The following is a 22,969-nucleotide window of genomic DNA, read 5'->3' on the forward strand; positions in this document are numbered from 1 at the left end:
GAAGAGACAACCAGTTGTGCTTCTTTAGTACACATAACGTGTTGTTGTGTATAAGGCTTACTAGTCCTGATCATCTGCTCTCGAAAGGCTATTCAGCATGAGTAGTTCCTACACAAGACGCTTGTTTTGGGCGTGTCTCACACTTGAAATAATATAGCTGTCGCACGTCAAAAAGAAAAATCATTCTGACTAAGTTTGCTGACTCGAGAGGACAACTCTGTATTAAACCCGTCCAGGAAATATTGAGCTATTATATAAATATTTTATTTGTCTAATTTTGTTAGGACCTGATGTGACTGCTAGATAACTCTGTTCTGTTTATATAAGCAATCCACGTATCGGTTATAGATCTGAAGAAGCATCTAAGCACTTTGCAATCGACAATGCTGATAAAATATCGCAGTACATTTTCTTGTGGTGTGCGTACCATGCGAGTCATTCGTCCAAGACATCGTGAATTTCATGTCATTGAATTGCGTTTTCAATCCACATCTGAAAGCCAATATGAGTGTGTGTTGGCATGGCCAATAGGTGTTTTGCCATGTGTTCTATAGGTATTCTTGACCTATTAATCTATATCTGGGCACAACGGTATAGGAATAGTCGCCCTGCTCCACCTATGTTGACTTATCGGCAGCAGTCGGTTGTAGTATTGCATTGTCCAACTGTGTAGCCTGCTTATCCGTCCTAGGCAGTGCAACAGGCGTGTTGTAAACGTAACCTGTTGACTTAGCTGCTCGAAGGACTGTGGCCCAACACACACAGGTCGCAAAGGTCAGCCTCTCTTTAAGAGATTGATATTTGTCAGAGAGACCACCTACGACTAAGAAGCTGTTGCTGAAGCGCTGTTGCGTAGCGTTAAGCACTTCGACTCCGACAAGGGGACTTTGCGTTGCGTCTTGCGTCCCAGTTTGCCAAGAAACTTGAGGCAAAGTATCGGAGTCAGCACAGACTTCTCGGAGTTGGTTATCCATTCTAATGTTTACAGTCCTTATTGTGAAAGGGTCAGTCCAGTCCATATGAGATTAGCATTGCTTTACCTCTTACGTTTAAGAAGATGTCGCTCAAGTGTCTTGCATAGCGTTAAGCACATACGACTCCTACAAAGACTTTACATTGCTTGTATCCAAGTTATGCCGACAATCCCGAGGTATTGTGTCAGTACCAGGACCGACTTACAGTCTAAAGGGTGTATTCTAGAAAAGGTACACTTGTTCCCCGATTTCTTGGAATCGTGCAACCCAATTCGTTGTTATTGCAAAGGTTTTTAGGTGCTTATAGACCGAATGTCAATTAGGCCAGCTGAAGTAGCTGCTGTTTGTCTAAACTTCAGTGCTAATCGAGCCTTAGATATATGCGGTACAAAATTGGTTGCATAGGCGAAAGCGGTTTTTCTCTTTCCATCAGTTGCGTTCAGTTAAGTCAAGTTTAGGATTGGTCGGAATGTTTGGTTCAGTCTTGGTACCAAAACCAAAATGGACAAAGCTGTGTTGCGCCAGTTCTAAAATAAACATTACGTATACCTGTGTAGCAAAAGTTAATAGGTATTGAGTATAATTACACAGTGTACGTTTTATTTCTGAAACGCTGCATGAGTAGAAACTAAAACTGAAATAGGTATACGATATGGTCTGAAGATATGAACACCATTTAAAAATGTCTGATGGTCCACATATTTCAAAACTCACATCCGTCTTAAAATGTAATGTAATGTTTTCGTTACGTTAGCTTGAATTATCGGTAAGTATAATAGATGTTGTTCTTGAAATGTCACAATGAAGAAACAAGACAGTTTTGCTCTGTTTCTGGAACTAAGTGTATCAAGGGTAAGTTTTTTAGCCACCCCCCCTCCCCTTGTTTTGAAATCGCTTTGCACTTGGGAGGAATTTTATACAAAACATCATATTTAAAATTTTCATTTCACGTAAAAATAAATTGATAAAATCATTTCACCTACCATTGTTTTGTACTTGTATGTATAGATGACCATTCGGAGTAATAAGTCTAAAGTCTACTAATATTTGTCACGCTTTCTTGTAAAACAACTATTTGGCAACTTAAGAAGTTTTACAAAGCTGCGAAAGAACATTCCAGTATTTACATACATTACAGTACATTTGAATGCAATTCTTTCATAATTATGTACCTTTAAACGTTTTCTTTCATACTAACTCCGGGTGTGAATGATAAAATGTGGGTACCCACATTTTTCTTTTAAGTGAAGAAAAGTCGTAACAAAGGGAAAATCAACAATATATAGTTTATCAATACTCGTATTTAAAACGATGTTTGAATAAATTCATAAGGTTTATGACTCGCTTTAGTAAATAGATTCCTATAAAGTTGCAACAATTTCGTACTAATTTGCAGCCAAGATCAATCGTTACTACCGTCGCTTAGTCTGTAATTGTACACGTATTTTCACTATTTCTATTCATAGGATTTGTTGAAAATGTGACGTGTTGTAATAAAATTTAAACTGTACGTAACTCACGGTTTGCAAAGCCTTACATGCTCTGCTCTTTACTTCTCGTAGGATCACTGCCACCGCTGCCGCTGGAACTCGACGGTGGAGAACGTGCACGTTTTAATTTCACTTTTAACAAAATCACTTACGTTCTCCATTTTCGGAGAGGTTTATTCACACAGAAAATATAAAATGTGCACCTAATATGTAGGTATAAATTGTTTTTTCCGTGATCACAATGGCTGACATGTGAACGGCGTGAAAAAACGACGCTTAATGACGAACATTCACTCGGCTCGCTACGGTTACTTGTACATAGGTATTAGGTTGCGGCAAGGGGGCGCCACCATCGGAGAGGTGATTTTAGCTGACTTCCGGCAAGGAAAGATGAGTGCTTCTCTCAAGATGGATTCCGGACATTGATACGAAACAAATAATTATAATTATTGTGTAGGAAATAGTAGTTTCAGACGGATATGACGTCGCTCGATCTTGTGTTGGCTCGTGCCTACCCTAGGTGGCGCGACTTGTTTCCGTGAACAGTAGGAAGGCAAACTTTCAATAGTGAAACCTTTGACACCTATATATAATGGACCTGTGACAAATTTACGTCAAATTTGGTCATGGATTTAATTTTTTTAAGAATAAACGAATTTTTTTCGTAACCTCTCTAACTTAAAGAAAGCTACCTTAATGGAACGAGATATTTTTTTAGTCATTGCGTAAAGAGGTTAGACATATTTTACATGACAACATCAATTATTTCAGTTGTGACCATAGATTTACGATTTGGTAAATCGTAAATCTATGGTCACAACTGAAATAATTGATTGAAGTACATAATAATTCTATGGTTGTGACCAAATTATCTTTTGTTTTTGTCGACCCAAAATGGCTATTGTTGTGGTTCCGGTGTAACGGTATGCGAAATATTACGGAAATTATAACCAATAAGCTTGTGAATCGCAAAATAAATTAAATATTATTTAATGGTGAAGTGTGCCGTTGTTGCCTGCATATTGTTGTTGCCTGTATATTATTGATTAATCTGTGATTCTAGTAGAACGATAAAAAGCAATTTGAGACCATGTAAAAAAGTGTCAACTAGCCTATTTCGTCATGTCAATCATTAGAAGTTTTTTCAAATCAAATTAAAAATTATAGAAAAATTATATTTTCGCCAAAGATTACAAAAATTGTGTAACAAACAAAGATTAAGTAATAAAACTAAAAATAAAGTAAAAATTTTAAGTTTGAAATCACGCTATTACTTCTAAATCTCCCGCTCTAAAACACCACTGACAAAAGTAATAAAAGCACCAGCGCTGGTGGCGCCATCTGCGTTTAGCTTTCACCGGCCAAACATGTTAATCGATTATTTCTAAACGTTTGTAGCATTGATAGAGGAATTAAATCTGCGGACAGAGGGGTATTTTTTAAGTGATATAGGGTATCTACAAATCACTCGTCTGAGGACAATTAAAACATTTTCATAGAGATGTCAGCTTGAAGTTTCTACCGGTTTTTTAAATTGCCTCCTTGTCCTTACAACACTAAATTCTGAAAACCGATGATAAAGATGTTATCTCTTATCACCAGCGGTATCGAGCAAAAATTCAAAAAATAGTTTACCTTGCTAATAATTGTTGCTAATGCTCATGCTTTTGGTGTACTGTTATCTGTTTAAGTAAGCCTTGGAATTTACATTTTCTAAATATTTGTACAAACAAAACAATAAAACTATTAACTTCATTGTGCTATATTCTAGATCATTCTAAACTATAAAGTGATTTTAATTTTAAATTGCACAATTACTGTAAAATTAAACCAATATTCAATAGCATTTTTGTCTTATCATTCGGCAGCTCATGAGAATTGCATTGCAACAGAGACAAACTACTTCACACAGGGTTACAAACTTTAGCCTCATAGCCTGTACTTTTACAAATTTCAACAATAGCGCATGGGAACCAGGTGTTTACGGTTGTGTTTTCGTGAAAGTGAATTACTTTTACGCAAAATGAGCATTGACATTGGAGGTATGTTAATTTAAGAATAAAACTACTCTGCCTACATAATTATTAATAACTAATAAGGATTAAACAATAAATGGTCAAAATAAAATTTTAAATACCTACTTAATAGTAGGTATAGGAATTTTGAATGCAAATAATATTATACTACTTAGTGTTTCGGTGTTTGCTATTTAATAAAATGTAGATAAGTAAAACTAATAAGTATAATTAAGTTCAACAACTTTAGTGCGGTATTACCTATATCCTGACCAATATTATAAAATTCAAATTACAATCACTATTCCATCACATATCTCAGACAGCACATAATATAACAGAATCAACCTTCATTCTGTTATTCCCAGTCATTATCATGATAATGATCTTAAAAGAGTTTTATGTTATCACACTAAACCTGCCAACCCATATGTAGCAGCATGGTTGGTCTAAACTCCATATACCCTCAACGACAGTGGTAAGCACAAGGTTTTTAACTAGGGTATGCACTATAAATATAAATTGGAAAATTCTTTGTATAACTATGTATTGTGGTCCAACATGGGTTTGTATCGAGTCCTTAGGGTAGGCATCCATCCATTTTTGCATCTATGAAGTGTACGCCACTGCTCACCTATAAGGAGAGAGGCCTGGCATCTCATTATAATGGACTGATAACCATGATTTCATTAACCTACTTGTATTTTCATATTATACTATTTAGCTATCATATACTTTATCTCTAGAGTACACCTTGCATCAGCCAAAGTTAATAAAATAACTTCTTTATCTAGGTATGAGAATTAAATACAAAGATAAAGATGAAACATTCCTGGAAAAGCATTTAGTATCTAAAGAACCATTTGGCCAATTTAAAGCCTGGTTTGAAGAAGCTTGTAGCAGAAAGGAAATCTTAGAGCCGAATGCTATGTGTCTCGCAACATCAACAAAGTAAGTTTGTTGTTTAGTTTAAGTTTACTTAGTTTTGTAAGACTAGCAGAAACCCTGTGGTTTCACCTATGTAGTTCCAGTTTCTGTACAGGGATACAGGGATAAAACTGCCTATGACACTCGCATATAATGTGGCTATTTATTAGTAAAAGATTTTTTTATTAATAAATAAATTGGTTCAGTAGATCTAGAGATTAACCCTTATAACCTCCCAAACTTTATCACTTTAAAGTCTAAATATAAACTGAAAAGTCACTCACGACGAAAACGGCTTGATGTATAAAGTTGATGTAGATAAATAAAAATTTACTGAGGTTTTAATTTTTTTTTAAGTAACCAATTTGCAAACATTCCTATTGTTATTTATTCTGATCTTAATAAGTTAAATCTCAGTATATCAATGAATTATTACAATTATGATTATTTTATAGGGATGGTTATCCATCAGCAAGATTTGTGTTATGCAAGGGATATGGTAAAGATGGTTTCAAGTTCTTCACCAACCATGGCAGCAGGAAGGCCAAAGAAATGGTTTGTAGAGTTTACTGAAATATAATTATTTATTGTTTAAAGGTACCTAATACGTATAACGAATAACAATTAGCCTCTAAGTTACTCCTTATAACTTCAGCTATCTGTCAGTGAAAGTCCTGTCAAATTAAATGCACAACTATTTAAAAGATTTTAAAGCCGGAACAAACACCAAAATTTTATAAATTATATTATTAGCACAGTTTACTATCAAATGCATTTAGTGAAAAGCTGTCAATTTAAAATTACAAACAGACACTTTAATTTCACTAATCAATTCATTTGATTTTTGTCCTTTTTTATAAATATTCTATTCTTGCATTTATACTTATGTTATTTCCTGTTAAGGCCTAATCTTACTTAGTCATCATCATCTTTGATTATATTTGGCCCACTGCTGAGCTTGAGTCTCATCTCAGTTTCCTCATGGTGTTATTCCTTCACTGTTTGAGACACATGATATTTAATACCTTGAAATGCACACAACTAAAAAATTGGAGTTGCATGCCCCGGACCAGATTCGAACCCACACCCTCCGTAATTGGATCATATCCACTGGGCTATCACAATTACCTAATCTTTCTCAGTACACCAACACAAAGTCCTAAAGTCATCCAAAGCCAATGTCTTTCTAGCACTTAGGCTTATGTACCTACTGTTTCAAACTGCTGTGAGATTTATTGTTCATTTCAGGCTGAAAATCCCAACGTTGCAGCTACATTTTACTGGGAAGTATTAAATAGATCTGTCAGGATTGAGGGTTCAATTGAAAGACTTACTGAACAAGAGTCTACTACTTACTTTCACTCACGGCCAGTGCCAAGCCAGATAGCCGCCTGCACTAGCTATCAAAGTACTCCTATTGAATCAAGAGATGTGCTTTGTGAAAGAGAAAGGGCCTTGGAAGCAGAGTACATGATACCTGGAAAGGAGATCCCTAAACCAACATTTTGGTATTTGATATTATTTATTTTTTGCAGGCGGAAATGAATTTATAATGCCATCAAATGAAAAATTAATAACTTGTTGAGATAAATTATAGATTTCAAATACATACTTAGATAACATGAATAGTTTAAAAAAAGTTTGTCAGCTCCGTCGCACGAATGGAGTTTACTCTTTTCAATAGCAAGGCCTGAAAAGTGAAAGGTGCGCAACCGAGGTGCAGCGCTGCGTGCGCGCCCGCCAACAGCTATGGCGGCTACGTACGGTGAAAGGTGCGCAGAATAGGTTGCGCACAAAAAACGTACCGAGGGGTATAAATGAAAAATCGATTGTTAAGGAGTAAACTCCAATAAGTTATGAAATGACATGCGTTACGTTTTTTGTGCGCAACCTATTCTGCGCACCTTTCACCGTGCGCTGTGCCGCCAACAACTTGCACATCGCACCCATGTGCACGCTGTAGGCGGGAGCGCACGCCGCGGCCTGCTGCACCTCGGTTGCGCACCTTTCACTTATAAGGCGCGAGTATTGAGACGTGCTTCGAGCTAACTTTTTGTTTTTTTTAACATACACACTTTTTTTGTTGGTAAACAGTGCACATCGAGTAGGGCTTTAGTAATACTTATGTTAAAGAAGACTAAATGTATAGAATTGTAAAATAACTAATAGACTTTATAATATACTTCACATTATATATTTTACTCTTACAATGATATAATCATTAAACAAACAAGCCCAATAACATATAGTATATAGGTATAGTCGCCTATACAGCATACCCTATGTACGTCTCAATACACTCACAGCTAAATTAGAAAGTTGCGCACTAAAGGTGCGCCAAAAACGTGACACTTTTTCGTTAGTTCAGTTGGTTTTACCCCTCGGATTTTTCTCATACCGGGCGCCTTATATATAAAAAATCGATTCTTAAGGAGTAAACTCTAAAACTAAAAAAACACGCTTGATACTTGATTATATTATGGGGGTGCATTTCAAATAGCCTGTCCGCCATCTTGGAATTAAGTCACGTGACTATTTTTTCGTATTCCTGAGAGCAAACTCTTTCTTTCATTTGATATTCATAGCATGGGGGTGGATTTCAAACAGCCAGTCCGCCATCTTGGGGAGGCCGCCAACCGCCTTAATGGATTTGTAGTGAAGTTTCTTTGCTAGCCATGTATTGTCATCAGAACTCAGAGCGTGTGCAAAATTGACGGCTTCCGTGGCGCAGTGTTATGCACGGTGGATTTACAAAACGGAGGTTCTGGGTTCGATCCCCGGCTGGGCAGATTGAGATTTTCTTAATTTGTCCAGGTCTGGCTGGTGGGAGGCTTCGGCCGTGACTAGTTACCATCCTACCGACAAAGACGTACCGCCAAGCGATTTAGCGTTCCGGTAAGATGCCGTGTAGAAACCGAAAGGGGTGTGGATTTTCATCCTCCTCCTAACAAGTTATCCCGCTTCCATCTTAAGACTGCATCACCACTTACCATCAGGTGAGATTGTAGTCAAAGGCTAACTTGTAAAGAATAAAATAAAAAAAAATTCATCTTAATCGAAGACTGGGAAGTGGTTTAAATTAAAATTAAAAGATTTTCTTACATACATAATTACTAGTGCAACTAATAGAAGCATGTTAAGAAAGTGAAATTTTTGGTCTGAAGCTTTTTATCTAAACAGATTCCCATGCTCGAAATTGACTATGCTATGTATAAATTTGTACAGTAATATATTTTATTTATTGCAGGGGTGGCTACATTATTCGTCCTAGATCGGTTGAATTCTGGCAAGGACAAAGAGATAGACTGCATGACAGGATCAAGTTCAGGAAACTAAAGGAAGGTGAAGCACCTGATAATAAACTGTTACATGAAGGTGAAGATGGATGGGTCTTTGAAAGACTGTCTCCATGATTTCATAGCAGCAATGTAGAATGTAGCAAATAACGACCAGCACTCAGTAAGAATTTTCAATGTATGACAATAGTTTTGGTCGTACAACACAGCAATATAAAATGTACCAACTATTTGTATATACTTGAATTTTTTCTTTTTATAAAATTATTATTAATTTTGTAGAAAATTTTATAGACACAATCAAAATTTTTATTCTTGCTTGTTATATTATTCTTGTATCATAATTGTCATTCTTTTAATTAAATAAAATACAATAATTTAAGGGTAAAGGTTTTTATGAATAAATAAATTAAATTTAAAATTATTATGTTTTATTTATTTTTAGTATTTCCCTCTGAATTCCACTATTAATTTTCAAGACAATTTCACTTTTCAAATTAGTATTGTCTATGGCTTTTTCAAATAGTCTTGTACCCCCACCCACACCAAAGTAACAGGTTTTAGCACTTAGAAATATAACACCTTTATCACTTAACCTATTTTGAAACAGGTTTATTAACTTTTTATAATTTTGTTGATTATAAATAGTTTCTGATGTAAGTATAATATCAAATACTTCTGATTGGTCAAGTATTTTATCAAATGAAGCCCAATCTCCAGAATAAAATTTGCACCTTTTGATTTCATCATCTCTGTCTTCCTCTTCTATGTTCAGAAGTACATTTGGTATTGTGCAGTATTCTAAAATTTCTTTATTCTGAAAATATTTGATTTATAATTATTTATTTTACTTCATTAATGTTAACTTTAACATTAATCCACATCTTAACAACATAAATTTTAAATTTTGTTTAATTCATTGTCAGCCTTTTTTAACAACTCACTATATGTTTGGGCCCACTTCCTTATAGGAGAGTTGATATAGTGCATAGACCCAACACACTTGCCCAATGCTGGTTGGCGGGCAAATTTTAGATACTTTAAAATCCAAAATTTCCAATAACTAATTATTGAGAAATAAATACTTACATAATCCTGAAACGTCACAATAGAACTTTTTAAAAATGCATATATTCCTAAAATACCAGCACCACACCCAAGGTCCAAGACTTTGGCATCTTTAAAGTTTATTTCATCTGGATATTTTTCAAAGTATTCAATTAAATCATATGTACACTCCCATATTTTTAGACCACCTGCAATTTAAAATATGAGTAACCACACATAATATCTCTGATACATTGACAGCGTAAGCAACATGTATCTTTAAAAATAAATCACCTTTGAGAATAACAAATGCATGGTTTATAAACCTCACTACTACATGCAAATACATGTCTTCCGAACATAAAATATTTATATAACAACAAGTATTTTGACAATGATGTTTGATGAAAAAAATTAATAAGATAAACATGAAGTAAAGCTTATTTCTATTTAGGGAATAAATTCCAAGCCAATACAAAGTTGTTTTAAGTAATAATACCTTCATACTCGCCAGGAACAAGATCGCTGTGTTTATCCTCTGAAAACTCAATTAGTTTCTTCAAATTTGATTCTTTTGAACAAGTCTCTTTGTTGAACAGGACATGTCCAATTTCGACTTCTCCACATGTGAACATTTTTGCACATGTCACCAAATCATCAAGATCTTTAATTTGATTGCTGGGCACGATCTCTTCACTACCTAACCATACGGTTTCATTTTCATCTAAAGTGTGATAAAACTTGTTTATTTATTTTTCAAATTGATTGTATTTAATTTTTCGAACATAGTGGGTATGTAGGTAGGTACCTCGACTTTCTGATATTTTATCAATGTTTGAAAAATTAAATTTAAACATACTTGAGGCGATGTTTTTTTTTTATTAATAGTTAGGTTATAGAAAGATATCGTAAAGATTGATGTTTAAGTGTATTAAAATATAATATGTTTCACTAAACTGTGTGCAATAATAAATTATAAATAAGTTAAATTGAGTTAAACTAAACTAAATTATAAATAAATACTGCACAAAAATAATTATTGTTATTTGAAATCACTGTCAAAATCCGAATTGTTATGACATGACAATTGACATGACAATATTGACAATTGAAATTTGACAAGTGACAAAGGATCCATGCCATGGGAACTTAGAAGAAGGTGAAGTCTTTATGAAGCAGCGCCATCTACATCCTAGATTTAAGATTCCAGGATAGTAAATTCAATTACTGGTGTTTACGTATTAAAATGGTTTTAGAGATCTAATACGTACAAAAGTACGTAAGTACAAAAAATCTCGAAAAAAAAATATCCATTAAATTTTGACACGTTATAGGAAGAATGTGTTTGTAGTTCTAAAGCAAAGGGATTATTAAAAAAAGATCAGTAGAGTCATTTGGCCTAGTGGTGCATAACAAAGGTACGATCTAATAATCCTGAGTTCAAGCCCCGGAGGTAACAATGAAAAACTTTTTGTCTTTTTTTTTGTTTTTCTCAATTGGTTTCTTTAACTATTACAAAATCAAAAAATTCTCTTCTTTACAAAAAATATGCATTATTATTTTTATAACATGGATACCGTATACCGTAATACCGTAGCTAGTTACTAGATGGCGCTATCACAGGCGTTCCGAAAAAAGTTAGAGTAGCCTATCTATTTCCAATAATACACTGTAATCTTTCGGAACGGATCCACAGATCCAAACATATAAAGATCCACGTGGGCATGATTTGTAGTACTTGAACCAAAACCGACTCGTAAATCTATGGATTTGTATAGTTAATAGTTATTGTTATGTTAGCTTGTTCCGTACCCCCGTATTGTATTCTTCCTCAATAAAAATTAATTTAATCATCATCAGTAATCAGATGCTTATACGACTTTTTTACAAACTGGCTTTATGGGTTTCAGTTCTAGCCTTTTATTTTAGGCTGTGCAAAGATGCTCGGACATACGAATGAAATTCCTCTATGGGTTGGTCGATGAAAGTTAAATGCAGGTGGCGCCATCACCGCTGGTGCCTTAGTATATATTGTCTGTGGTATTTTATAGCGGGAAATTTAAAAGAAGTAACGGATTTAAAAGCAAATTCATTATTCATTTGCTATAGCAAAATAATGCTATAATTTTAATTTATTCATAAATTATATTAATCTGTGCTGTATACGAACAAAATCGGGTATGCATTAAAAACAAGTCATAACTCCAACGACTACAACACAGACTAATAGGATGTCTTTTATTCTGTGATTTAGTGGTTTTATTGAGTTCAAATTAAAGAACTTATTTTTTTGGATCAAATATATACACGTAAATAAACACAAAAGCCATAGATATGGATAATATAATAATGTCGATATCGATGTCGATAAAATATGAGGCGTACACTACCTCTACCAACCTAAAAATAAAAAAACATAGTACCAAAAAGAAGGTATTCTGTATCTGTGTACCTCTATGGTGATCTGTGAATCTGTATTCTGTGATTTACTTTAATTGGGTTCTTGGTTCTTGGATTTGGAATTTTGTTGGATTTATTACACGAGTCAAACTGAGCTTAAAGTTGTACGGTTTCAACATAATTTCAATAAGAATTTTGGGATTAAAAGGTTTGAAACGATAAAATGACAGACGTTGCAAAGAAGGTAATGCTTATCATTTATTTTTTAATTTGTATATTCTTATGGAATGAAATCCATAAAGAGTTAAGTGCATTATATGTTAAACATTGTAAAATCTGTGTGTAATGCTTACGTAGTAGTTATTAGATTGTGGAGGTGATTTTCTGAATTGGTTCATAAACTTATGGTAATAGTAAAATGTATAATTCAATGTATTTGTTTCTTGTAAAGTCAACATAACCTCACTATGGTGCGGCCATGGGGTTTGGCATCGACGTTGTACATGGCAAGCGTTCATATTGTCACCAAGAGCTATTCTTAGGGAGATCCTTTGTTCTAGGTTCAGGACTACAAGGATTCCCTAAAACAGAAGGCAGAACATTTAATAATAAAGGGCTTCCCAGAGAAGATAGTGAAGTTGAATGAACTTTTAGAGACATCAAATTTCCAAAATCGAGATCTTTCAGATGTTCACCAGGTAAATATTTTATTTAGTAAATATACTGAAAAATATAAGGCTGAAAATGTCTTTATAAAAAATCTTATATAAAAGTAGAATCATCAAAAATTTAAAGGAAAATCTATCCAATTAAGTCAATATATAAAATTGTCCATGACAGTAGACTCTAGCTAAAGTTATTATTTATCACACATATAATATATATATTATATAGATAAACACACATTGTCAAAGTAGAACATTTTTTAAATAAAATGTATTTTTATTTTATTTTATTTTCCTCAAAATAAATAATAAAGTTATTTATTTTGAGGTAAATAATCATAGAACTAAATTTAAAGCTTTTGTTAAGTATATGGATATTGTTTTTAAATAATTTTACTCTGTTATCTTAATGAATGTTTTCAGAATAATAACATTTTCAATACAAAAAATTTAAAAATAGCACTATGAAAAATATTAATTTATTTATAAAATCAATTTATTCTCATACTTTTCAGGACTTAAACATTCCAGTGCCACAGCCTGCTCACTCATCTAACGAACCAAATGTGAAACGGCCCCGCTTGGACTCATCAGAGGCATCAAGCAATACAACTATTGAAGGCACTAAGGTGTACTCTCTGCCTAACGGCACGGTGCCCTGCAACAAGCCACTCAGTGACCTCATTCATCTTGTCAAACCTCATATCAGAGAGTTAGTTGAGGATTCAAACTTGGTAAGATATATTTTTGATTAGTCTTAGACCTTAGATTAGATTAGTTTAATTTTGTATTATGTATTATGAAATGGCAATTTGTATGCAATTAATGTTGAAAAAGTTTTCGATAGAAAATACAAACTGGAAAGGCTGGAACTGGATTGGAACTGGAACTAAGGGATTTAATGATCTGTAAAAAATTTTCATCTGAGCAACCATTCTTCCTCATTACATTGTTATGTGAATGTTGCAATGATGATTTTGGCATTATTTAATTAATTATTATGTAACATAACTCTTAAATATAGCCTCGGCGACTTTTAAACAGTACCAGGCTTTATTTAGGGGCCTTATATTAGTCTCTTTAATCATTACTGTTCTTAGCTGATAACTCGCTACACACATGACTACACTTAATGCCGAAAACAAGTATATGTTTGACTATACGAAATACTATAATCTTATTTGCTTATTTGTTTGTCGGTTTACAGCTTAAAATGTGGATTTCATTCATGATCCCGAAAATTGAAGACGGAAATAACTTTGGAGTTTCAATACAAGAGGACACACTTGCAGAGATACAGTCTGTGGAATCAGAGGCTGCAGCATTCTTTGACCAGATCTCACGGTACTTTATATCACGGGCAAAGATTGTCTCAAAGGTTGCTAAATATCCACACATTGATGATTACAGGAGAGCTGTCAGAGTGAGTATTCTTCTGTATATCTGTATTGATAAAATGAAAGAGATATCTTTGAGATGTATATCTTAGCAATCCATGGATTCACCGTGCGGGTGCCGGGTCCATTGTGTGGCAGAGAGAAAAAGCAAAGTGAAGAACTGAGCAAAGTCAAGGACTTGTTACCAATGGATGTAAGAAATTCCTTGACAATCGATTAACACTTTCCTTCTTTGCTCTTGTTGTTCTCTCTGCCTATTCAAATTTGGTAAGATCCTATAAAAGCAGCTTCGGATACCCATTCTCATATAGAACTTGCTGCAGTTCTAGAGAAGCCAAGGTCTTTAAGCAAGTTATAGAGAGATTGTGCTGGTAATCCTCTTGCACCTACTTCTTTGGTGTACAGACTAAACACATAGCCATTTTTAGTTATTTAATTTTTAAGGTCATAATATTTATTCACTTTTATACTGTGGCGTGTTTGTGGTCTGTTATATGAAATAATTTTAGTGAGCTTCCCAAATAGTGGGTTTATAATCAAGAGGTTGCAATTTGATCCCTTCTTGCTGAACTATTGTTGTAACCACTCCTAATCTTCAGAAGTCAGTATTTTGTAACTAATTGGAGGGGTAGGGGGAATATTGATCATATTATAAAAATGTTCTTTAAAGAATAAGTAATGTATAATTCTTACCTTACATTTGACTTTTGGGTTTTGACTTATGTGGTACTGCAAAATGTTTCAGGAGCTCGACGAGAAGGAGTACCTGTCGCTGTGGCTCGTGATGTGCGAGATCCGCAACCGCTACTGCTCGCTACACGACATTGTCATCAAGAACTTAGAGAAAATTAAAAAGCCCCGCTCGTCCAATGCTGAGTCACTATACTAGCTCGTAATTATAATCTCAACTAGTAATCTTAGACACACAAGGCGACCTTGTGGATTTTAAGGGTAACAACCAAACTGATTGTCCAGTGAGATGTTATTATAGATGTACTTTTAGACATGATTGACTATAAAAATGCAACCTTGACTTAACTACTTAATTTCAGTAAAGAGAAATGCGATTTGCCATGCCATCCGGCTAGCGACCGGCGCTTAAGGGTACCCGGGCCCTTAAGTGAGAAATCTGCTACCGAAGACTCCACAGGAGTGGGCGCCCAGGCTCCTGTGTTAGTGAATGTTACTGGCAGCACCAGCAGCAGCAGCAGCACCACCACCACCACCACCACCAAGAAACTTGTCCAGCAAGCTTTTCATCCAAGCCTGTTCATATCCAGGCCACGATCCTCCTCAGACGGAAGCAGACTGCCTGACGAACCATCAACAAGGTCGGAACCAACTACTCCAGATCTGGAAAACCCCCAACCTCCATCTTGGCAAAGAGTGCCTATTAATAGAAACTCTAAAAAAAGAAAATTACTAAGCCCCTCACCGGAATCTGTAAAAACCTCAAATCGATTCTCTGATTTAGAGGTTGACTCTCCTGAGAAAACTTCAACTTTGAAAACTGTCAGACCAAGTAAACCACCGCCAATAATACTGTATGGGATTGAGGATCTAAACATGCTAACAGATGTCCTAAAAACTGTAGCTGATAAAGAACAATTTTCCTACAAAATTATTAACAAAAATCAACTACGAATAAGTAGTGTGGATATTGACACATACAAAAACCTTATTACTGTGGTCCGGGAAAATGGATTGATTGGACATACCTTCAACAGAAAAGACCAAAGATGTTTTAGGATTGTCATAAGAAATCTGCACCCAACAACACCTATTGATGCAATTAAAGAAGAAATTGAAGCCACTGGAAATACGGTTACGGGAGAAATTATCAATGCGAAATATGGGCCAAATAAGATGCCAACATCCACTTTCTTCGTTAATCTGGCACCAGGACCTAACAACAGAGCAGTAAAAGATCTGAAATACATTTTTCATCAGTCTGTTATAATAGAGGATCCAAAGAAAAGAAAGTCAATTGTGCAGTGCCAAAGATGCCAACAGTACGGACATTCGAAAAATTATTGCATGCGACCATATCGCTGTGTAAAATGTGGACAGTCACATAAAACCGCTGAGTGCGAGAAACGTGACCGCAACAGTCCAGCTCAGTGTGCTTTATGTAATGGGCCTCATCCAGCTAACTACAAAGGGTGCGAAGTCTACAAAGAAATTCTTCAACGCCGAAACAGAATAAGTAGTAATAAAGGAAATCAGAAACCAAACTTTATTAGAAACACCCCACAAAAAGACGAGCCTATTAGCAAAGAGAAGCCACCAAAAAAATCATATGCTGCAACATTAAATAAACATAATGAACCCACACCCAACCCGTGTAATATAAATTCAGACTCTAACAAAGTGCATCCAACACTAGAACAAATTCTTATAAAACAATCTGAGAAGTTTGATATGATCCTACAACAAATTAGTACTCTTATGAGTCTTATGGTCAAACTTGTTGATAAACTGTCATTCAAATAGATTCTCTTAGAATAGCTACCCACAACATAAACGGATTATCACCAAACAAAAACCTAGTTGAAATATTTATGATAGAACATAAACTTGATATACTTTTAATTTCTGAAGCACACTGTAATGCATCAACCTGTATCAAATTTAAAGACTTTCAGTGCTACCATACAGGCCACCCAGATGGAACAAGTCATGCTGGCACTGCAGTCATTGTCAGAAACTCAGTAAAACATCATCAAATGCCACAGTACAAAACTGAACATATACAGGCAACAACCATTGCTGTTGAGGATCAAACAGGCATGATTAATATATCTGCAGTGTATTGCCCCCCCAAACATAAAATAACAGCTACCATGTTCTCCCATTACTTTGATAGTCTGGGTAACCGCTTTATAGTAGGAGGAGACTGGAACTCTAAACATACATTCTGGGGATCTAGGTTAACTACAACTAGAGGTAGACAATTGAAGGTATGTGTGGATAACAACAACCTTAGAACAGTCTCAACAGGTGAACCAACCTACTGGCCAAGTGACCCGAAAAAGCTACCAGACCTCCTAGATTTCTTTATAACCAAAGGATTGACTAAGCACTACCTGAAACCTGAATCTTGCTATGATAGTCCATCTGATCATACACCTGTTTTATTAACAGTAGACACTAAAATAATTGAATATATGAAAGCAGAGTCGCTTTATAACAAACGCACAGACTGGGAATCTTTCAGGGAGCATATCAAAGCAAAAATCAATTTAAAAGTAGCTCTCAAAACTCATGATGACATAGAAGAGGCGACCATATACATAACGACTCTGATACAAAATGCGTGTTGGATTAATACACCAGAGATTCAGAATTGTAATAGAATAGAAAACTATCCTTTGGACATTAAAAGAGCGGTTCTAAACAAAAGGAGATTGCGTCGGATATGGCACCAAAGTAGACTCCACCAGGATAAAGTAAACTTCACCACTGCTGCAGAAAATCTCTCAGAGATGTTGCAGAGATGGCACGATGAAACTCTTGAATCTCAACTGGAGTCACTAAGTCCTACAGCTGACACTAATTATTCTCTGTGGAAGTTTACAAAAACCTATAACAGACCTCAAATTCACAAACCACCTATCAAAGCAGGCCAGCATTGGGCGAGAAGTCCACAGGAAAAGGCTGACGTTTTTGCTGAACATCTAGCAAAAGTCTTCTGTCCAAACAACATCTCAGATCCTGAATCCGAACTGAAAATTAGTCAGCATCTTAACATGGACCTTCAGATGTCTCCTCCACCTACCCCAGTTACAGTTAGAGAAACGTGGGGAACAATTAAAAGACTGCCTGATAGAAAAGCCCCAGGATTCGACCTTATTACAAATGAAATATTAAAACAACTTCCAAAAGAGGCAATTGTATTCTTAACATCGCTTTTTAATGGAATTTTAAGAGTACAATATTTCCCACTACTATGGAAAGTATCACAAATACTAATGATACCAAAACCTGGAAAACCGCCTACTGAAATCACTTCCTACAGACCAATCAGTTTGCTGCCGATTCTTTCAAAATTATTTGAGAAACTTCTCTTGCGAAGAATTTTACCAATATTAAATGCCAATGATGCAATACCAAACCATCAATTCGGATTTCGGCAGCAACACTCTACTGTTGAACAGGTACATAGGGTTTGCAATAAAGTAAGAGAAACATTAGAAAATAAAGAATATTGCTCATCAGTTTTTCTCGATGTCCAACAAGCCTTTGATCGAGTCTGGCATGATGGTCTTTTATATAAAATAAAAACACATATCCCTCATAGTTATTACTTGTTACTGAAGTCCTATCTATCAGAGCGATTGTTCCAGGTAAAGGAAATAGATGTAACATCTAAATTTTATGAAATAAAGGCTGGAGTTCCGCAGGGTTCAGTTTTAGGGCCTGTGTTGTATACCTTATACACATCAGATCTTCCAGAGGTGAAAGGGGTTACAACTGCTACATTTGCCGACGACACTGCGGTTCTATCTAGCGACAAAGACCCTGCAATTGCTTCAAGGTCACTTCAAAAAGGCTTAGAAGCAATATCCAAATGGCTTCATGCAAATAAAATAAATGTCAGCACTTCCAAGTCTGTGCAAGTCACTTTTACGCTGCGTAAAGAAAACTGTCCTCCTGTATTCCTAAATGGAATTGAGCTTCCACATAAAGAGAGTGTCAAATACCTGGGATTGCACCTTGATAGGCGTTTGACTTGGCACCACCATATCAAAACAAAGAGACAAGAGGTTAACTTACGATACAAGAACATACACTGGATAGCAGGTCGGAATAGCAAACTATCCATTGATAACAAACTCTTGCTATATAAGGTACTATTGAAGCCGGTCTGGATGTATGGCATCGAGCTCTGGGGAAGTTCCAGTAACTCTAACATATCCATCCTGCAAAGGACCCAAAACCTAATTTTGAGAAGGATCTGTGGTGTTCCGTGGTTTATAAAGAATAACGAGATTCATGAGGCACTAAAGGTGGAAACTGTCTACGAAGAGATTGACAGAGTCTCGCAAAAGTATAAAACACGACTGATGAGTCATCCAAATGTTCTGGCTTCAAAACTGATTTACAGGACATATCAGAGCAGGCTTAAAAGAAAGCACATTATTACATAGACATATTATTATAAAAACAATGAGGGGATGTTCTCACTGGGGAATACACTCGAAAAGAGAAGTCATCATAGAACATATCTGCTTATAGTTCTTACTGATCGCAGATAAACCCAGAGAAAAAAAAAAAAAAAAAAAAAAAAAAAAAAAAACTTAATTTTTTTTCCATTTAAATAAATTGTTATGTTTTCCAGCAATTTCACCAGATGGCGAGTGACAATAAAGTCTTAACCATAGAAAGATATACATATTTTTGTAATTAAAAGATAAGCATGCGCCTGAGAGGCACACATGTTGATTAAAAAAGTCAACCTTAACTTAATAAGAATGTAACTACCTAATTATTTTTTAAGTTTTGTAAACAGTTTTGCTTATTAGCAATTTCACCAGATGACAATATAGTAGTAACCCTAGAAAGAAACTAGTACTGCAAATATAATCATGCACCATAAAGGTGCATGCATATTGAATAGGACCTACTTCTTTATTACTTTGTGGAAGTTAATGAAATTTTGCTATTTTAAACTGGAATCAAACCTGGAACTGCTGATAAAACACAAATTTTCAATGAAACATCTTCAGGTAATTTTGTTTAAGAACTGCAAAGTATAACTGAAGGCATTTTGTTGGATTTTCTTCTTATATTTGTTTTTATAGTATATTTTATATCTTATAAGCCATGATTGTTTGGCTAGTTATTAATATACTGTTAGCTGTATACTGTATTATGACATTTATAGTGTATAGTTGTATGAGTGGAAAACAGAAAGAGCACAGCTATGTTTTCTCACTTACAAATATCTCTAGACTAGAGAATAGACTCTAGGTATAATAACATCTCACTGGTCTTATTAAACTTTATGGCTGCCCAAACACTTGATGTTGTACACATACAAGCATCCAAGACTTTTAAAATACATGACAGTTGGACAGATTGAGTTGTATCGTATATGAAGTGAAGTGTCAAATACATTTGAAGTGAAGTTACAAATACTTTGTTCAATTTATTTTGTCAGAGAGAGCCACATCTTTACATCATTTTATGTATACTGCTCAGTTCCAACTTACATATTTACTTATTTTGGTTAGTTTCATCAAAATTGAGCGATGTCAATAGTTTTATGAGAAAGACTAAAGTTTGCCTCCGGTTTAATTTGGTAACAGATAGTTTTTGAAAATAAAAGCTGCCAAACTTGCAATATTAATAATAGGCTACTCGCCTGCCGTAAAAAACTAAGAAGATTTTTTGCATAGAGGCAGTTTAGAGGCCTAGAAACTCTAAACACATTTTTATTTGTGAAAATAACCTCGTAATTGTAATAGTTTTATAAAACAAAATTGTATTTTTATCACGTCACCGCAAACGCCAATCATAAACTGTAACGTCATTCGCTATAAGCCATCGGTTTGTGATTGGCGCTTGTGGTGACGTGATATAATCACATCACTGCAAACGCCAATCACGCTGTTATCTCTGTGAATGACGTCACTTGCTAATGTGTTGTGTTTCGGCGGCAAAAATTACGTAGATATTTTTTCATTCATATTAAATTTTTTACTGGTTATTATTGACGGGACAAAATAAAATATAGCTTATAATACTTCCATAATTCAGTTTAAAAACTGAAAAATTTCTGGACTATTTTGTTTCACACAAAGCAAAATTAGTCCAGAAATCTCTTAAGTTTACAACTTCTTTTAATCATGAAATGAATGAGTCTTGGGAGTAAACTTGGGAGAAAAATTCTGGATTATTTTTGCTTCATGTGAAACAAACATTTAACCCATTAGATTAAATATAAAAAATATTTAATCAAAAGCTTTACCAAAAGTCTGCGTAGCAATTGACAGACGTAGACAGATAAAGAAATAGACGAGTGATTGGCGTGCCGTTGTCAATCAAAAGATCTTTGGTGCTGTCTACACTTTCTTTGTCTATGTTGACAGAGTATCACAAGTTGCACTCAATGAAGTTATGGGCGGCCTTAAAGTATGGTTTTAATTAATCTTGTTTTTTATTCACTGGTTGATTAAATTTTAATGAATCTGGAGTCGAGAAATATTCTATAGATATGAGCACAAACTTATATTCGATGACATCTCAATTTCAACTGTTCGTAAATAATGTATTAGATTAACTACACTATGTATTTTTGACGGAATTGAGGTACAATAAGCAATAATTAAAGTATATTAACAGAAACTGTACTTAGTAATTGTTAGATTTTTCCATAGACTAGTGAGTAAAAAATAGGCTTCTACCGTATTTCAGTCTTGTAGCAAGACTTGTTGTATTATTCTGAGACTGACAGTAAGTACACCTATCAACATTATTGAATACTTGAATTGAATTTAAATTAAAAATATTTTTTTTTATTATTAACACATTGTTTCAAGTGAAATAGATTAATAATTATACAAGTGACATAGATTCCCATACTGTTAGTGATACATTGTATCAGTTTATCATATTCAATAAACAATCCATACTCCCATACTTATATTAAAAATGAGAAAGTAAGTTTTTTGTTTGTTTGTTATGTTATGGTATCAAAGCTTAGCAACTGAAATGATTAAAAAAAATTATACCAATGTAATAATAATAAGTAATAAAATGTATTTGGTTAATTTATGAGAGTAGACATTGAATTTATTAAATTTTGGAAGGTTTACGTATTCTGCAATGGATCTTGCTACAGAATTGTTCAATTTAGAGTAGGTACTGTAGATTGTGTAAGCACAATCTTCAAAATTTATTCCTTTGAATTTAGTAATAAGTGCATTGTATTTACATTAATAATAATTAAAATAATCTTAAAATTTAATTTATTTGTACCCTCAGATTTGTTTAAGTGTCTAATACAAAGGCGATACGATATTTGAAACAAATACTCTGCCGCCATTCCTCTTCGGTTGATTTACGATTGGCTTACATTACAGCAGATGTAATTACATTTAATCAATAAAATACGTTTCTATGAGTTTGTGTTTTTGTTTAAGCCATGATTCCGTAGACATAGAAGGTAATAGACAACTGATTGTTTATGACGTAATTTTGAACTTACAACCAAGCCATTCTTTTTTGACAAACTTGTTTGGACAGTCTTTGTGCCTGAAAAACGGCACCCATCATGAGAACCATATCTATGATAACATATTTTATCGATACGCATTGTCCCGTTCCTTTAATAAAGATTCCACGTATGAGTTTTATCATAGATATCATACGTTTTACCGTACTTATACGAGAAGATAGTAGTTGAAACCGTTTATTCCCCGTGGTCCCTGAAGAATAAAATACTGCCGAATTAAAAATATGTTGTGATCAATATTATACTCGATTTTTTTTATTAAGTCGGGAATTCTTTTAAACGTAATCGGGAATACTTTTGTCGTATTTTTATTGATTAAATATCTTATTAACCGACTTTATATTTTTTTCCCCTTTTTTTATTTTTTTTTGGCAGTGCGAAGTGCTGGCTCATTTTTTGCGCAAAGGATCAGCCTAGCTGTCCAGCGCGGAAATGCAGCCAGTATTCTTGCGACCATTTCACGTGGGCATGATTTGTAGAAAATAAAATACTTTCTCAATAAAAAAAAATAAGATTCAA

The 22,969-nt window shown here is 34.5% G+C and overlaps 3 protein-coding genes across 4 annotated transcripts; 2 read left to right on the plus strand and 1 right to left on the minus strand.

The window, feature by feature from the left end:
* The first annotated feature begins 3,970 nt into the window (after positions 1-3,970).
* Positions 3,971-9,126, plus strand: LOC112043549 (pyridoxine/pyridoxamine 5'-phosphate oxidase). Its single transcript, XM_024079021.2, has 6 exons — positions 3,971-4,154; positions 4,333-4,506; positions 5,274-5,430; positions 5,862-5,961; positions 6,655-6,914; positions 8,654-9,126. Exons 2-6 carry the CDS (start codon positions 4,431-4,433, stop codon positions 8,817-8,819), a joined length of 759 nt encoding a protein of 252 aa, XP_023934789.2. The 5' UTR covers positions 3,971-4,154; positions 4,333-4,430; the 3' UTR covers positions 8,820-9,126.
* Positions 9,117-10,822, minus strand: LOC112043548 (histidine protein methyltransferase 1 homolog). Its single transcript, XM_024079020.2, has 4 exons — positions 10,558-10,822; positions 10,249-10,473; positions 9,792-9,958; positions 9,117-9,519 (listed from the first exon to the last, which is right to left on the minus strand). Exons 1-4 carry the CDS (start codon positions 10,604-10,606, stop codon positions 9,127-9,129), a joined length of 834 nt encoding a protein of 277 aa, XP_023934788.2. The 5' UTR covers positions 10,607-10,822; the 3' UTR covers positions 9,117-9,126.
* A 1,411-nt stretch (positions 10,823-12,233) lies between these two features.
* On the plus strand, positions 12,234-22,339 carry LOC112043547 (proteasome activator complex subunit 3). Of its 2 annotated transcripts, none has more exons than XM_024079018.2 (5): positions 12,234-12,393; positions 12,710-12,847; positions 13,330-13,548; positions 14,022-14,237; positions 14,957-22,339. In XM_024079018.2, exons 1-5 carry the CDS (start codon positions 12,373-12,375, stop codon positions 15,098-15,100), a joined length of 738 nt encoding a protein of 245 aa, XP_023934786.1. In that variant the 5' UTR covers positions 12,234-12,372; the 3' UTR covers positions 15,101-22,339. The 2 variants fall into 2 exon arrangements, with proteins under 2 accessions (XP_023934786.1, XP_023934787.1); XM_024079019.2 differs by having other exon boundaries at positions 12,237-12,393; positions 12,716-12,847.
* The last annotated feature ends 630 nt before the right edge of the window (positions 22,340-22,969 follow it).

Source organism: Bicyclus anynana, chromosome 14 (assembly GCF_947172395.1).
Source record: "Bicyclus anynana chromosome 14, ilBicAnyn1.1, whole genome shotgun sequence".
NCBI lineage: Eukaryota > Metazoa > Arthropoda > Insecta > Lepidoptera > Nymphalidae > Bicyclus > Bicyclus anynana.